The sequence below is a fragment of the Phoca vitulina genome, unplaced genomic scaffold (genome assembly GCF_004348235.1).
Source record: "Phoca vitulina isolate PV1807 unplaced genomic scaffold, GSC_HSeal_1.0 scaffold26, whole genome shotgun sequence".
Classification (NCBI taxonomy): domain Eukaryota; kingdom Metazoa; phylum Chordata; class Mammalia; order Carnivora; family Phocidae; genus Phoca; species Phoca vitulina.
The window spans coordinates 21,091,957-21,109,141 of NW_022589729.1; the positions used below are offsets into that span (position 1 = coordinate 21,091,957).

Below are 17,185 nucleotides of genomic sequence, written 5' to 3' on the forward strand. Positions count from 1 at the left end.
TCTTTATCCATTCGTCTGTTGAAGGGCATCTCAGCTCCTTCCACAGTTTGGCTGTTGTGGACATTGCTGCTATGAACATTGGGGTGCATGTGGCCCTTCTTTTCACTACATCTGTATCTTTGGGGTAAATGCCCAGTAGTGCAATTGCTGGGTCATAGGGTAGCTCTATTTTTAACTTTTTGCGGAACCTCCACACTGTTTTCCGAAGTGGCTGTACCAACTTGCATTCTCACCAACAGTGTAAGACAGTTCCCCTTTCTCCACATCCTCTCCAACATTTGTTGTTTCTTTCCTTAAACACAAGTTATTTTTAGAGCCAATTTTGGGGGTGCCTGCCTGGTTCAGTTGGTAGAGCAAGCAACTCTTGATCTCAGGGTCGTGAGTTCATGCCCCACATTGAGCATAGAGCTTACTTGAAAAAAAAAAAAAGCCAGTTTTGAATAGGGCAACAGATTCCTCCTCCCCCTGTAAAGTTTCAAAAATGGCCAGAAAAAAAAATTCAGGAATGGAAAAACTTCCGAAGTAAAAGCCAACTTGTGACTAATGGTTTATTAGGCACTGTCTCAGATTTTTTTACCCAATTTTACTGCAGCTCTTTAGCTGGTCTTAGTGAGTCGTGTGGGACAAGGGTTGTTTTCCCAAGAGCTTAGCTATTTCTGGAAGGGAGGAAATAATGGTGTAGGGGATGGGGAACAAGGAAGAGAAAGTAAGCACAGTTACTTTCTGAGATTGTGAGATAATTGGAAAAGCAGGGTTCCATGATGTGTAATTATACACTTGTAGGTGGATTCTGAAGAGCCCGTCTTTGAAGCTGTTATCAACTGGGTGAAGCATGCCAAGAAGGAGCGAGAAGAATCCTTGCCTGACCTGCTACAGTACGTCCGGATGCCCCTGCTGACCCCCAGGTACATCACAGACGTAATAGATGCTGAGGTAAGGCATGCAAAACACACAGGATCCAAAACCTTGAATATCTCTTGGAACTTAGTATTGTGTACTCAAAATTGGTTATTTTAATATAGGCACAGAGCCTCCCAAGTTAGCCTGTCTAGGAATGCCAGAGAGGATGGTGCTAGGTAGTCTCCACACAATTGCTTGGCAAGTCAGCCTTCTGGAAATGGAAATCTGTGGTTTAATTTTCTGTTTTCTTGTCTTTTTGTTTTATATGTCCCTATGTGTTTTACATAAGCAACATGAGATGATAAATGTCCCCTTCTCCATCAAACATAAGTTGTTCCAAATTGCCCTGAAAAAGATGCTTTGCCTATCAAGTCTATTTTTGACCTCTCGTGATATCAACATGAAAGTAGTTTGATACATTTTAATATCAATTTGGGTTATACTGTGTTTATTTATAAAAATGTTTTTCCAACCCAAGTTCTTTGTGTGTGGTATGTTTTCATAATTTTTACCATATATATCACTGATTTACCCTGACCATACTTTGGGCGAATACTGCTGTTTAACATATAGATAAAGCCCAGGTCAGTGAATGCATTCCTTCTTTTGGCCCAGCCCCAGACCTCTTGGGGAGTTAACTACATACAGTTTTCCAGGTCATATTAGAAAAGTTGCAGGCTGGTTAGTGTCACATGTCAAACTTTTTTTCATATTTGTAATTTCTAACAACTCATATAGCCATCGTGTCTGTTCTTTATATTGTGATTCATAATGCAGACTCTCGAGTCCAACTCAGGAGACTGAAATCCCAAATTCACCACTCCCTGCAGTGAGGGAGCCTGGCCTCACTCCCCTTCTCCTTCTGAGCTCTTCTAGAGCTCCTCATTGGTTGAGCCCAGCCAGAAGCCAGAGGGCCTAGGGACCCTACGACATACTTCATGTAGGCCAGTCTCCTAAGCCAGCGAGCAGAGTGGAGAAGGATGGGGAGTGAATCTAGGGATGTGACGGACAGATGCCCAGTACAGAGCTCTGTCAGGAGGAGACAGAGGCATCGTGACAGTGCTGTGAACCTTGGGGAAATTATTTCAGACAAGATTTACTTCTTCCTGTCATCCCAGGAATTAACAGAAGCCTTTTGGTTTTCCCTTAAAATTTTTATTAGCTATTTCCTACTTGTGTTTGTGTAATCACTGGAAGGATGTACAAACAAAAATAGTTAATGCCTAGTGCTGAGGCGGATAGAGAATACTTCTCACTATATCTTTTTATGTCATTTGATTTTTGAACCATGTAATATTGTCTGTTTTCTTAATTTGTGGAAGCCCACTGCATAGTTATTACCAGCAGCCCTTCTGGAACTGGTTTTCTAGATCAAAAAGTTATTTCTTATGTGTGCCATTTATACTTGTATATTAAAGACATGGCCCCTGTGGCTCACTCTGCTCTCTGCTGTGTTTCAGCCTTTCATCCGCTGTAGTTTACAGTGCAGGGATCTAGTTGATGAAGCAAAGAAGTTTCATCTGAGGCCTGAACTGCGAAGTCAGATGCAGGGACCCAGGACGAGGGCTCGTCTAGGTAAGCTGGCATCTTGGCAGAAGGAAGGGATATATTTCAACTGCCCCTTGCCAGGTGGCATGATATAATTGAAAAAAACATTCTGAAGAAGTACAAAGACCTGTTCCAGACCTGTTTTTAACCTGTTAGTAATAGTGTCATCTTGGACAAGTCACTTCACCACCCTGAGCTCTCCTACAAACCAAGGATACCTTCCCTATCTATTTCACATAACTGTTTAGAGGATTAAGTGGAATAGAGTATGTAAAAACACTTTCTAAATTGTCAAGTATTAGGCAGTGTAAGTTATAATTTTATTTCACTGGGGCGCCTGGGTGGCTCAGTCGGTTAAGCGTCTGCCTTCAGCTCAGGTCATGATCCCAGGTCCTGGGATCCAGCCCCTCATCGGGCTCCCTGCTCAGTGGAGAGCCTGCTTCTCCCTCTCCCTCTGCTTGCCGCTCCCCCTGCTTGTGCTCCCTCTGTCTCTCTCTCTCAAATAAATAAATAGAATATTTTTTTTAAATAAATAATAGTTTTATTTCACTATTTTTGGAGTCTTGTGAATTAGAAATTATTTCAAATGCCACGTAGTAGTTTGACATTCTGGAATGAAAAGAGGAAGGAAAAGCAGCAGTATGGTATAAAGTACGTGAGCGCAGCATAGTTGAAAGTACAGGGGTTTTGGTGGTGACATGCAGTAGTTCAGAGCCTTGACTCTGGAGCCAGACTGTGTGGGTGCAGATCCCAGCTTACCACTTACTAGGTATATTAACTTTGGCAGGAAACATCCTCTCTGTGTTTCAGTTGCCTCCTTTGTAAAGTGTGAATCATCACAGTTCTTACCTCCAAGGTTGTTATGAAGAGTAAATGAAGTAATTTATGTAAAAGGCTTAGGACAGTTCTTGGCACATGACAAGTGCTGTGTACATTAGCTGTTATTTATTTATTTTTTTTTTAAAGATTTTATTTATTTATTTGACAGAGAGAGAGAGAGAGAGCACAAGTAGGCAGAGAAGCAGGCAGATGGAGAGGGAGAAGCAGGCTCCCCGCAGAGCAGGGAGCCCGATGCGGGACTCGATCCCAGGACCCTGGGACCATGACCTGAGCCGAAGGCAGCCGCTTAACCGACTGAGCCACCCAGGCGCCCTACATTAGCTGTTATTTTAGCAAAGAGATTTAGGTTCAAATCACAGCTCCACCAGTGACCCGTTGTATGACCTTGGGTAAGATATCAATTTATCTGAGCCTGTGCTTCTGCCTCTAAAATGAAGATACTAGGGGCCCCTGGGTGGCTCAGTTGTTAAGCGTCTGCCTTCGGCTTAGGTCATGATCCCAGGGTCCTGGGATTGACCCTCACATCGGGCTCCCTGCTTAGCGGGAAGCCTGCTTCTCCCCTGCTTCTCCCTCTCCCATTCCCCCTGCTTGTGTTCCCTCTCTCGCTGTGTCTCTGTCTGTCAAATAAATAAATAAAATCTTAAAAATAAAATAAAATGAGGATACTAATGTCTTATTTCAGTCGGTTGTTGTGGAGATTAAATGGGATAGTATATATAAGATGCCTGGCATTTAGGCTGACAGGTAGTAAGTACTCAGATATTACCTCACTTCCGTTTCCTGTCCTCCCTATTCCACTCTTGGAGGTTATAAATGATCTATGGGGTGGTGTTTTCTTTTTGTTATTGTCTACTTTTATCTAACTGTGGACTCATGTATATGAAGGTGTTAATTGATAATTAAGCTGTTTACTGATCGCTTTAAGTAGAATGATGATTTGTCCCCTATATTTTTTTAATGGCATAAGTACTATGTCAATGTAGGTCAGTGTAGAAATGTTAGAAATACAGAGAAGATCTTGAGAGATTAGAATATGATTCTACATGCCCTTAGAGTTGTCAGATTATTTTTCAGAAGCGCCAGTAAAAGAAATTCTGAAGCTGTCTCCAACTAGATTCTTATTTTAGCATCTCCTTGTCAATGCCTTAGAAGTAAATTGTTCTGGGGCGCCTGGGTGGCTCAGTCGTTAGGCGTCTGCCTTCGGCTCAGGTCATGATCCCAGGGTCCTGGGATCGAGCCCCGCATCGGGCTCCCCGCTTTGCGGGGGCCTGCTTCTCCCTCTCCCACTTCCCCTGCTTGTGTTCCCTCTATCACTGTGTCTCTCTCTGTCAAAAAAAAAAAAAGTAAATTGTTCCTACCATCATGTCTTCTACCATTTCTCTTCACAGAGATTGCTAAACCAGCTACCAGAATAATGATTCTTCTGCATACAGCATTAGAAAATTAAATTTACAGCTACATAAAAATAGCATGCCAAATAATGGGTGGGGATTTTGTCTTAGTTATTTACCTTTTACCTATTACTTTTTCACAGAAGATGCAGTGGAAATTGCCATTTCTAATTTGTCACAGTCTCCTTTTCTGAGCTAAAGATCAATACATGTGGAAATGTAGTCTCTGAAAGCTGAGATGTTAGCAGTCCTGCAGGCTATCTGCTAGAGTCCTCGAACAGCACACCACAGTCCACTCGCACTCCTGCCCCCAGTAATGACAATGGCATTGTCAGGATGCCTCGGTTCTACTAATGTGGTTTTTCATACTGTTTTTGTCAGGTGTTTTAGACATACTTTCTTCATGATAAAGAGAAAACCTAACTTAACAAGTTCCCCCCCCCCCCCCAACTCATTGGCAGAGAACAAACAGGCTTCCTTCTAGTCATTCCTTTCACTAGCTCTTTTCACATTAGTTTGTTAGAGTAGTTGTCCCCAACTTAGGGTCTGAAGACCTTGAAACATTTAGGAGCTCTCCCGGGAGAGGAAGACTTTCTAGGCACAAAGTAATAGAAGAAATCACAAAGGAAAAGGTCAGTGTATTTGACTAAATAAAAATCATGCATAACATTGTAAGACAAATAGGAAAGTAGATTTGCTACAACCACGGCAAAGAGTTAAACTCATTTATATATAAGGAGCTCATAATAAAAATACATGAGAGAAACACTGAAGACTTGAGTGTACAATTCACAGAGGAGGGAATAAAATTGACTACTAAATATAAAGGGGGAAATTCAACCTAATTACTAATAGAATCTTATTAGTAATAAAGTAAGAATTAAAACAATAAATACAATTTTTTGTCTACCAAAGCACCAGAGATTAGAAAACAATATCCAGCTACAGAGAGTAGGATGAATTGGCAATTTTATAGTGTAGATGGCAATATAAATTGGTTTAAACCTCAGAAAGTAATCTTACAATGTGTGTATATATATATATATATATATTTTTTTTTTTTTTTTAAGATTTTATTTATTTATTTGACAGAGACACAGCGAGAGAGGGAGCACAAGCAGGAGGAGTGGGAGAGGGAGAAGCAGGATTCCCGCGGGGCTCAATCCCAGGACCTGGGATCATGACCTGAGCCAAAGGCAGACACTTAATGACTGAGCCACCCAGGCACGCCATAATGTATATTTTTTTAAAAAAGATTTATTTGAGAGAGGGAGAGTGAGCACACGTACAAGCGGGGGAGGAGGGTGTGGTCGAGGCAGATGGAGAAGCTGACTCCATGCTGAGCAGGGAGCCCATCTTGGAACTCTATTCCAGGACCCTGCGATCATGACCTGAGCAGAAGGCATACACTTAACCAACTGAGCCACCCAGGCGCTCCTCTTATAATGTATATATATATATTTTTTAAGATTTTATTTATTTATTTGACAGAGAGAGACGCAGCGAGAGCATGAACACAAGCAGGGGGAGTGGGAGAGGGAGAAGCAGGTTTCCAGGCACCGTCTTACAATGTATATTAAAAGATTTTTTTAAAGTTCATGTTCTGGGGCGCCTGGGTGGATCAGTCATTAAGCATCCGCCTTCAGCTCAGGTCATGATCCCAGGGTCCTAGGATTGAGTCCCGCATCGGGCTCCCTGCTCAGCAGGAAGCCTGCTTCTCCCTCTCCCAACCCCCCTGCTTGTGTTCCCTCTCACTATATCTCTCTCTGTCAAATAAATAAATAAAATCTTAAAAAAATAAAAAATAAAGTTCATGTTCTTCACCCCAGCAGCCCTCCCATTTCTGTCTTAAGAAAATAACTGGGATTTCATATTCAAGCGTATTTATCACAGGACTATATGTGATTGTTTATAGTCCCAAATTACAAACACCTGAAATGCCTAAGAATAATAAAATTTTGTATTAAAAGATTTTGTTATTATCTTGGGAAAATTAAATATAAACAGGTGGGGGGGCAACTCTTGATCTCAGGGTTGTGAGTTCAAGCCCCAAATTGGTTGTGGATGTAGAGATTACTTAAAAAATAAAATAAAATCATAAAAAAATAATAATAAATGTTTTACAAATATTCAGAAACAAGGCTGGGAGGGAATAATCTCTTACATTTTGGTGTGTCTTCATGTTGTGGAACTATGGGTAAACATTTTTCATAATACTTGTCTATATTTTCTGAGTTCTTTTAGCGGCGAGCATGTATTTTACTTACGTTTTATAATCACAAGAAATACAATTTCTAAATCTTTTTAACCAATGGGGGTTAATATGCAAGTAAGGATGACAATTATACTAATTCTCGAGTTATTTCTCAAATTTTCAAAAAAAAAAATGGCTTTCATGCTAGACAAAGCTAAATAAAGACATCAGAATTGGGGCGCCTGGGTGGCTCAGTCATTAAGCGTCTGCCTTCGGCTCAGGTCATGATCCCAGGGTCCTGGGATCGAGTCTTGCATCAGGCTCTCTGCTCGGCGGGAAGCCTGCTTCTCCCTCTCCCACTCCCCCTCCTTGTGTTACCTCTCTCGCTGTGTCTCTCTGTCAAATAAATGAAATCTTTAAAAAATAATAATAATAGGGGCACCTGGGTGGCTCAGTCGTTAAGCGTCTGCCTTCGGCTCAGGTCATGATCTCAGGGTCCTGGGATCGAGTCCTGCATCGGGCTCTCTGCTCAGCGGGAAGCCTGCTTCTCCCTCTCCCACTCCCCCTGTTTGTGTTCCCTCTCTCTCTGTGTCTCTCTCTGTGAAATAAATAAAATCTTAAAAAAAAAAAGCTCTGTGTTCTATCCTTAATTCTAAAAAAAATAATAATAATAATAATAATAAATAAAATCTTAAAAAAAAAAAGACATCAGAATTGATGAAAAGTATATCTGTTCATTGTGAAAACAGTGGTGTTCTCACACTTAACAAAAGCTCTGTTGGCACTTACTTGTAACTCCAGCAGCAATGGGGAAGTTAGTAGCTAGTCTTTGAGAACACAAGGTCTCTCTTGGGAAAGTAATGAAAAGAGTCCTTCGTGGCAAAGAAATTTTGGAACCAATGGTCTAGGGCCCCGGGCATTTAGAACCATAAAATAACTGAGTGACTCACACTGAGACTTTTGTCTCAGTCCCACTGTAGACATAGAGTTACCAGAATGTTTACTGAGAAACTTTGAAATAAGAGGAAGTGCTGTCAGTTCTCTGGGTTTTGTAGCATAATCTAAATATTTCCTTTTTTTTTTTTTTTTATGTCCCCATCCTTCAAAAGCTGCCTGAGTGAAATCACATTATCAAGAAAGAGTGGTTTTTTTCCCTTGGTTTTTTGTTGTTGTTGTTGTCATTTTTTGTTTCTGGGAATTACATAAAGCAACAGGAATTACAGCTGAAAATCAGTGGAAATTTTTTAAATGTGCAAAGCATATAAAATACCTCTCAGTTGCAGAGTATTTTCATTGTCTTAGCCATACAGATATCATTCACTAGCATCACTTTTTAAAAAAAGAGTTAGATCTGTTATTATTTTTTTTTTTATTTTGGGGGGAGGGCAGAGGGAGAGAAAGAATCTTAGGCATGCTCCACACACAGCATGGAGCCTGACAAAGGGCTCGGTCTCACAACCCTGAGACCATGACCTGAGCCAAAATCAAGAGTCAGACACTTAACCAGCTGAGCCACCCAGGCGTGCCCTAGCATCATATTTGTCTATAAAGGGAAATGTGTTTGGATAGGATTGCTTTTATCTTCTCTATTCAAGCCAAAGGGAGGGAAGAGATGCCGTAAGAAAGGGACAAATAGGGGAATAATGCTCCCAAGGAAGAAGCAAATACTTTGTGGTCGTGGCCTCTCCCAGCTTGAAGGAATTTTATGCACAAATAAGCATAATATGAAAGGACCCTTTGTTCAAATGCTTTGCTTTTCTAAAAGGAACTGACACCTGAGACCTGCTTACTGGCTCACCTTGGAAAAGGGTCCACTTATTTTATTTGGCAAGTACACAAGACAGATGCTCTCTTTAATGAGGTTAAACTTAAGGGTTCATGTTCAAACACACAGAAGCAGAATAATATAATGATTCCCCATACCCATCATCCAGTTTCAACAATTTATCAACTCATGGCCTATTTTGAAGCAAATCTAGGGGATATAATTCCATCCATATATATTATGCTTTCATATGTATCTCTGAAAGATGAGCTTTTTAAAAATGCATCTAAAATGCCATTATCACTCTTCAAAGAAAACCCACAACCAGTTATTTATTTTCAACAGATATCAAGGGACATGTTCATATTTCCCCAGTTTTTGTTTTTGAATACTTATGTTGCCCCAGTCGTGATCCAGATAAGGTCCATAGGTTGCATTGAGTTCCTATCTCTCTTTAGTCTCTTTTAATCCATAGGTTTTTCCCTTCTACTTTGGTGTTCCCTTGCAATTTATTTGTTGAAGAAACCAGGCTGTTTGACTTGCAGAATTTCCCATACTCTGGATTTTGCTGATTGCATCTGTGTAGTGTCATTTAGTATGTTCTTCTGTCCCCTGAATTGCCTATAAACTGGTGGTTAGACTAGTGACTTGGTTAGTTTCAAGATTCGGGTTCATTTTTTTTTTTAGCAAGAATACTTCATCGGTGATAGTGGTGTACTTGCTATTGAGCATTATAAAGTAGTAGTTTTGCTTTTCCCTAGTGATTATAGTAGCCACTGATTATAATTTTCAGAGCCATTATTCATGGGGGCGCATGTGTTTTTGTCAGTTTAAAGGTACTCCATTTGCTCTTTCAAGTCCAGTTACTTATAAGATCATTTTGATCTCCTCAGTGCCCTTCTAGTAATTGAATTGTACAAAATGCTCCATTCTCTCCATGAGCTCTAGTAGAGCACATGTACAGAGGATTTTCTGAAAAGACTTTGCTCTTTGGAAAGAGGCAAAGGAGGAGGTTTTTGTTTTGTTTTTTTTTAAGATTTTCTTTATTTATTTGACAGAGACACAGCGAGAGGGAACACAAGCAGGGGGAGTGGGAGAGGGAGAAGCAGGCTTCCTGTGGAGCAGGGAGCCCGATGCGGGGCTCGATCCCAGGACCCTGGGATCATGACCTGAGCCAAAGGCAGACGCTTAACAACTGAGCCACCCAGGCGCCCCAAGGAGGAGATATTTTATCACAAGAAGGCCTATGGGAGAGGGGAAGATATAAAGGCCATCAAAATACCTTCTTTGGGGAAATAATAGAAAAAAAGTGTCTCGTTAAAAGACTACTGTTATGATTACCTATGGTAGTTGTGATGAATTGGCAGGGAACGTGGTCATAAAGTTGGCTAAATTGGAAAAATTTAAAGAGATTTTTAAAAATCTATCACTTGGGGGCGCCTGGGTGGCTCGGTTACGCGGCTGCCTTCAGCTCAGGTCATGATCCCAGGGTCCTGGGATGGAGCCCCGCATCGAGCTTCCTGCTCAGCGGAGAGCCTGCTTCTCCCCGTCTTTCTGCCTGCCTCTCTGCCTACTTGTGCTCTCTCTCTATCTCTCTGTCAAATAAATAAAATCTTTTTTAAAAAAACCTATCACTTTGTTCTTAAACCGTAACTTCCAACTTTCTTGAGACAATGTTAGGAGAATGTTCTTTCCCCATTACAAAAAACTCCCATTTTGAGTTTTACAGGCTGAGAAGGGACAGGAGTTCCTTTAGCCCCCCTACCTTCACTGAGAACCTCACTTATGTCAACCAGAGTCATCTAGATAGGTTGGAATGGTGTGGTGTGTTCAAGTTTGCCTTCTGGAGTTTTAATGTTGTCTTGAAATTTGAGATCCAGGTCCTCAAGAGCTAGAGCCTCAGAAAGAAATTATTTCCTGTTAGGCAGCCTTATGATGAATGTCCTATTTCAGGATTGCTTCTCTGTGCCCCATAAAACAAAATCCTACAACTGTTTCTACTTATGTTTCCCCTGGGGTGGTGAAGTAACCTATCTGTCTTTTTCTCTCTTTGTCCTCAGGAGCCAATGAAGTGCTTCTGGTGGTTGGGGGCTTCGGAAGCCAGCAGTCTCCCATCGATGTGGTAGAGAAATATGACCCCAAGACTCAGGAGTGGAGCTTTTTGCCAGTAAGTAGTGGTGGAACCAGTCATGGGGAAAGATTTTAAATGTCTTCAGTCCCTAACTCTAGATCATAACTAATCCAGCCCTAAAAGTAGCAAAGCCTAGTTACCGCATGACGCTCCTCATAACAGTGTCATGCACATAGTCAGTTCTAGATCAGTCAGTCAATCAGTCAGTGGATATTTACCGTTTAGGCAGAAGATCAGACTTCAGAAATATCAAAGGCCCTGTGTCAAATTAAACTTACCTGGCCCACCACTATTTGGGCACCTTCCTGAGCTGTTTGTGTAATTCCCAGCATGCTCTATTATCATGCTCTGTTAAACTGAACTCAGGGTTAAATTATTGAGTAATAATTATTCAATAATTCATACAATAAATTGGAATAATTTAATAATAAGTTGAACTAGTGTTCATTTGAAGTCTGAAGTTTGTATCTCCCTTCGTGTGTCTTTAGTGCTGGATGAACAATAATAATTCTGAGAAAACATGGAAATTCTTTTTTAAGATTTATTTATTTGAGAGAGAGAGAGGGATCGAGTGGGGGTAGGAGTAGAGGGAAAGGGAGAAGGAGAGAAGCAGATTCCCCATTGAACTCAGAGCCCAACTCAGGGCTTGATAGCACCACCCTGAGATCATGACTTGAGCTGAAATCAAGAGTCAGACGCTCAACCAACTGAGCTACCCAGGTACCGCAGAAAACATGGAAATCTTTTAATCTATCCTGCTAACTTTTAGGATCCCTGACCCTCTGATTAGCACTTTGGGGATACTTTCCTGCCTTATAGAAGGATATCAGTTTTTAGCCCTGGAATAGATAGAATAGAAAGGAATCAGATACTGGATAATGGAAAGACATGAAACTTTTTGGAAGCCTTGGAAAGAGGCAAATGTCCAGAAGGGTTGCATCTTTAAAAGCATTATAGCAAGCAAGAGGTATCCATTCAGTAGGCAGTTGGAGATCACTTGAGGGTGAACCGTCTCAAGAAGGGTTCATGGTGACAAGTGAAGGAGAGGAATGTAGATAAAAACAGGAAGGTTAGCAAAAGGTAAAGTCTAAGACTTGCATGCCTGAAATGACTTGTACCTCTTCTCTCCTAAATCTGTAGAGCATCACTCGTAAGAGACGTTATGTGGCTTCAGTGTCCCTACATGATCGGATCTATGTAATTGGTGGCTATGATGGCCGTTCCCGCCTCAGTTCAGTGGAATGTCTAGACTACACAGCAGATGAGGATGGAGTCTGGTATTCTGTAGCCCCTATGAATGTCCGACGAGGCCTTGCTGGAGCCACCACCCTAGGAGGTATGCTTGGTGTGCAGGGCAGTGTTTCCATTTTGTTGTGGCTGGATCAGGGTTCATACCTCTCCTGTTATCTGGCAGGAGAGTGAAATGTGGAGGATACTGGTAAGGTTAAATATTCCTTTTTGCTTTTGGAAATACTGATGTTACTTACCAAAGCTTTTCAGTATTAATGGATATTTCAACACTGACAACAGAGTTGGTAAATCATGTTCCAGTGTGCTGAGTGGAGAACTGGCACTAGTTGTGTTTTTTTCAAACTCCAGCTAATCTTTGAGGATTCCATCTGACCCCATTCTTTTTAGGTGTCTTTTTTTTTTTTTTTAAGATTTTATTTGAGAGAGAGAGAGAGTGCGTGCGTGAGTGGGGGGAGGGGCAGTGGGAGAAGCAGACTCCCTGCTGAGCAAGGAGCCCATCCTAGGGGCTCAATCCCAGGACCCTGAGATCATGACCTAAACCGAAGTTAGACACTTTTTTTTTTTAAAGATTTTATTTATTTATTTTGACAGAGCGAGACGGCGAGAGAGGAAACACAAGCAGGGGGAGTGGGAGAGGGAGAAGTAGGCTTCCCGCTGAGCAGGGAGCCTGATGTGGGGCTCGATCCCAGGAACCTGGGCCGAAGGCAGACGCTTAGCAACTGAGCCACCCAGGTGCCCCTAGATGTCTTTTTTTTTTTTTTAAGATTATTATTTTAGAGGGAGTGCACACGCTAGCAGAGGTGTTGGGGGGGGTAGGAGCAGAGGGAGAGGATCTCCAGCAGACTCCCTGCTGAGCATGAAGCCTGACATGGAGCCCCATCCCACGATCCTCCTGAGCTCATGACCTGAGCCAAAATCAAGAGTCGGGCACTCAACTGACTGAGCCACCCAGGCACCCCATCTTTTTAGGTGTCTTAACTGTGATGTCTTCCTTATCTATACTCAGGTAGTTGACTTACCTGTGAAAAACACTTTGTTTTTGTTCCCAAACATTTGAAGTACTTGTGGGGAATTTGTAAAGAGAAGAGTTATTAGAAATCTCTCATCCTCTAATAGTCTATGATTCATTCATTCTGAGCAGATATGATCTATGTGTCTGGAGGCTTTGATGGAAGCAGGCGTCATACCAGTATGGAGCGATATGACCCAAACATTGACCAGTGGAGCATGCTAGGAGATATGCAAACAGCCCGGGAGGGCGCTGGACTGGTTGTGGCCAGCGGAGTGATCTACTGTCTAGGTATTCATTCTCGGAGGCAGAGATGGGAGGGAACTTAATAGGTGGCAACCTCTGGGTGGGGATCCCTTTTTAAATGTTCATAGGCTTTTTTCAACTAAAATCATAGTCTATCCTTGTATCTTTTCTGTTAGCTAGGATTATCTTTTTTGTGGAAGCAGAAAATAGGGTGTCAGATTTCTCTTTGGATTATTGAAACTCCTTTTTTTAAAAAAAAGATTTTATTTATTTATTTGACATAGAGAGAGACAGGAGAGAGGGAACACAAGCAGGGGGAGTAGGAGAGGGAGAAGCAGGCTTCCCGCAGAGCAGGGAGCCTGATGCAGAGCTTGATCCCAGGACCCTGGAATCACGGCCTGAACCAAAGGCAGATGCCCAATGACTGAGCTACCCAGGCGCCCTTGGATTATTGAAACTCTTAAGAACTGAAACTAAAAGAATTAGTTGAAACACTCAGAGAAAGGCAGCCTGGGAATGGGCATGAGGATTTCCCATTCTTTCTGAAATGGTCTCTACTTTTTCAGGAGGATATGATGGCCTGAATATCTTAAATTCAGTTGAGAAATATGATCCCCACACAGGACACTGGACTAATGTTACACCAATGGCCACCAAGCGCTCTGGTAAGTCATATCTAAGGGAGAGGACAGTAGACCATGCTGACAAATCTTTATATGTGCAGTGGTGCTGCTGTCAAAAATAGGGAATCAGCAAATCAGAGTTGTAGTTCTTTCTTCACTGAACACTTACAGTAAAAGGAGTGAGGTTCTATTTTCCTCTTTGCCTGTCTTTTCTCTAAATATAGTGATAATAAAGACAACTAGATTATTCTAGGCCTGTCTGGCCCTAGTCCACATCCCTCAGCTACCTTAGAATTCAGCTAGCCATCAGTGATCATGTTTTGTTTTTCAAATTCTGATCCTAAGCTTAGTAGTATTCACTTGCTATGCCCTTTTTTCCCCCAGGTGCAGGAGTAGCCCTGCTGAATGACCATATTTATGTGGTGGGGGGATTTGATGGTACAGCCCACCTTTCTTCTGTTGAAGCATACAACATTCGCACCGATTCCTGGACAACTGTCACTAGTATGACCACTCCACGATGCTATGTAGGGGCCACGGTGCTTCGGGGGAGACTTTATGCTATTGCAGGGTAAGGATTTGGAAGCCACACTAGAGTCATCATGCATCCAGGACCACATGATCCAATCGGAAGTTTTGGATCAAGACCGCCTTCGGGTCGGGGGAGACACCTCCAGTGGCAGCCTTTAATGTAGGGACTGTATGGAAAGGAATAGAAAATTCATTTTCTTCTTTTGCTTCTTCCCCACTCAGATATGATGGGAATTCCCTGCTGAGTAGCATTGAGTGCTATGACCCTATCATCGACAACTGGGAAGTAGTGACATCCATGGGAACCCAGCGCTGTGATGCTGGCGTGTGTGTTCTTCGAGAGAAGTGACCATTTTTGGAGCACCATCCAGGGCTAGTGACCAGTCCACGGGACAATTTATGGGAGAGTCAAGGATCCTTTCCAGAATATCTATTTCTCACTGTGCGCACAGGGTGATTACAAGCACCGGTGCAGTGATGATTGTACTTATTTGATACACACTGCGCCTTGCGCTGGTTGTTGTCCCTGAGGAGGGTGGGTAATAGACACTCAGGGGAAGCCCGTGCACACTGAATGGATCTGAGAGGCCAGATCACCTCTCCTCCTGGTCTAGAGAGCACTCTACGTGCTCAGGAGAATCTGTCTGTTGGGCCTCATGTATTGCAGAGAAGGAAGGTGAGTGTAACCTACTAGATGCGGGCGGTATCCGGCGTAGATGATTGGAAGGATACGAACTTGAGTCAGCTGGGTAAAATCCAAGTCTTGTTTTCCAGGAATATCTTTCCTAGGCTACAGTAGCTAGGGGCAACAGAGTTCCATTCAGGAGGATAACAAAGGGAAAAGCCCCCTGTCAAAATTTTGGGGGGCTTAGGGAGAGACCTGGCACTCCCTTAAGGGACAGGGTTGGTATATCAGAACTGGGTTTAGAGTAAGGGAAGTCAACGGAATTTGATGGAATTTGAGTGAACCTAGAACACCACTGAAGTATAACCTGGAGGACTTAAAGGGTATATTATTGGAGGGATCTTTTTATTTCCCCATGGTCTTTCTGAACTAGAATGGTGCGCATCTTGGCACTGGAGACTGACAGAATAAGAGTGAACAGATGTTGGGCTGAGCAGACATGGAATAAATGTGGGAGTTCCGTATGCCTGGGAACAAACTAGAAGTACCTGTGATTTTACAATCGTCTTATTTCCTGCCAGGGCTCACCTATCCATGGCATGGTTTGCCTTGAGTGGGTGAGACACTATCTTTCTGTGTTGAATCAAATACTACTACACTATTATACTTCATTACTATTTATTTGGGGATGGGGTGGGGGTGGCAGCAGCCTAAAAGGGCAGCTACCTGATTACTGCCCCATTCTTTTAAGGGCACCCTTCTGCTGAGGAGTGCTTATTACTGCTGTGTTTGGTACAATTAATCCTTTTCCTACTATAAGTTTCCCTCGCCTGTCCTTAGAGTGGATTTTATTCATCCCAGGACAGAATAATCAAGGACAACCAAAATCCTTTTGTTCCAGTACTTGCTATCGCCATTTCTGAGCCACCATTCAAGGTTCCCCTGTGTTTTGGAGTGAAATTCTTGGTTTTGTGGGGTATTGGGAGTGTTGGGGATGTGATAACCTATACAAGGACGCACTTTCCCTTTATTCCAAAATTTCATTTTTTCCTCTTTCCCTGAGTTGTATTGACCTCAAGAGTTCATTTCGTTTGTATTTTTTTAAGAAAATATTAAAAATCAATTGTCTCAAATGCCTGTAAGAGAGTTTATGGCTGACCAGCACTGTCTTGCAGATATTTGGGGGGAGCAGGCCTAGCAATCAGCTGTATGTCCTGTCTCTTCTCCCCGTTCACCTTATGTGTTAGCCAACTAGCTGTACTAGACATAGGTAAGAGGTAGCCCCTTTACCCTTGCGGAGATTCTCATCAGTAAAATATTTATATAAAATTGCATATTTATTGACTCCTTTCACACTTGGAGTTTACTTGAATGCCAAATAGAATAAAGACTCAATCTTCAGCTCATTTAATACTCACTTGACTTTTAGGGTTTTAGTCACTCCAGTCCTATTTCTGTTTGCTTAGATTTATACAAACAACTATGCAGAAGGCCTGCAAAACTGCAAAAAATCCTGTATTTCCAGAGCAAAGGGCTGGGGGAGGCCAAGGGGAAGTTATTTTCTCTAAAGGAGCCTGCCAACTTTTCCTCAGCAGATGGATTGGAGCCTGCTGATCAAACCACAGCTATGAAACATGTGACTCCTCCTATCAGGAAGAGATGTAGGGGAGGCAGAGAAGTGGGGAGTAAAGAACTGATGGTTATCTTTACTGCTGATTTTTCCGAGTTTCAGACCAAATTCCCAAATAGTTCTTCATATGACAGCCACAACTGAATATTCTGCAGAAAACTGAAACTCTTTGCTCTCTTTCCACTCTTGCCAGTCTTACACATTTTGCTCATGCACATACACAGAGGTACCCCTAATTTGGGGGTTCCTCTTGTTTTTCTAGCTCTCTTAGATGGCAGCCAGTCACTTAGTTATCCAGCCTCAGAGATCTGTCATTTATTTATCTTGTGTCATCCCCATTACAATTCAGACATCCAATTCATTTCTACGTTCTACGTGATTTTATCTTTAAAAGTTCCAAATACATTCCTATATTTGTATTCCCTCCGCTACCACATAGTTCAGGCCTCTTGCCCAGACTCATGGAGTAATAGCTTCCTGATAGCTTTACCTCTACTCTTC

General features: G+C 42.2%; 1 protein-coding gene across 2 annotated transcripts in view; it reads left to right on the top strand.

The window, feature by feature from the left end:
• The window catches only part of KLHL12 (kelch like family member 12), a 31,385-nt gene extending 15,198 nt beyond the window's left edge, over positions 1 to 16,187 (top strand). For both annotated transcript variants that reach the window (XM_032422185.1, XM_032422184.1), the window contains exons 5-12: positions 784 to 933; positions 2,361 to 2,475; positions 10,699 to 10,805; positions 11,910 to 12,105; positions 13,162 to 13,320; positions 13,842 to 13,940; positions 14,283 to 14,469; positions 14,652 to 16,187. In XM_032422185.1, the coding sequence (XP_032278076.1) occupies positions 784 to 933; positions 2,361 to 2,475; positions 10,699 to 10,805; positions 11,910 to 12,105; positions 13,162 to 13,320; positions 13,842 to 13,940; positions 14,283 to 14,469; positions 14,652 to 14,778 (1,140 nt within the window). In that variant the 3' untranslated portion in view covers positions 14,779 to 16,187. The remainder of the gene's footprint in view (positions 1 to 783; positions 934 to 2,360; positions 2,476 to 10,698; positions 10,806 to 11,909; positions 12,106 to 13,161; positions 13,321 to 13,841; positions 13,941 to 14,282; positions 14,470 to 14,651) is intronic.
• Positions 16,188 to 17,185: the final 998 nt, after the last annotated feature.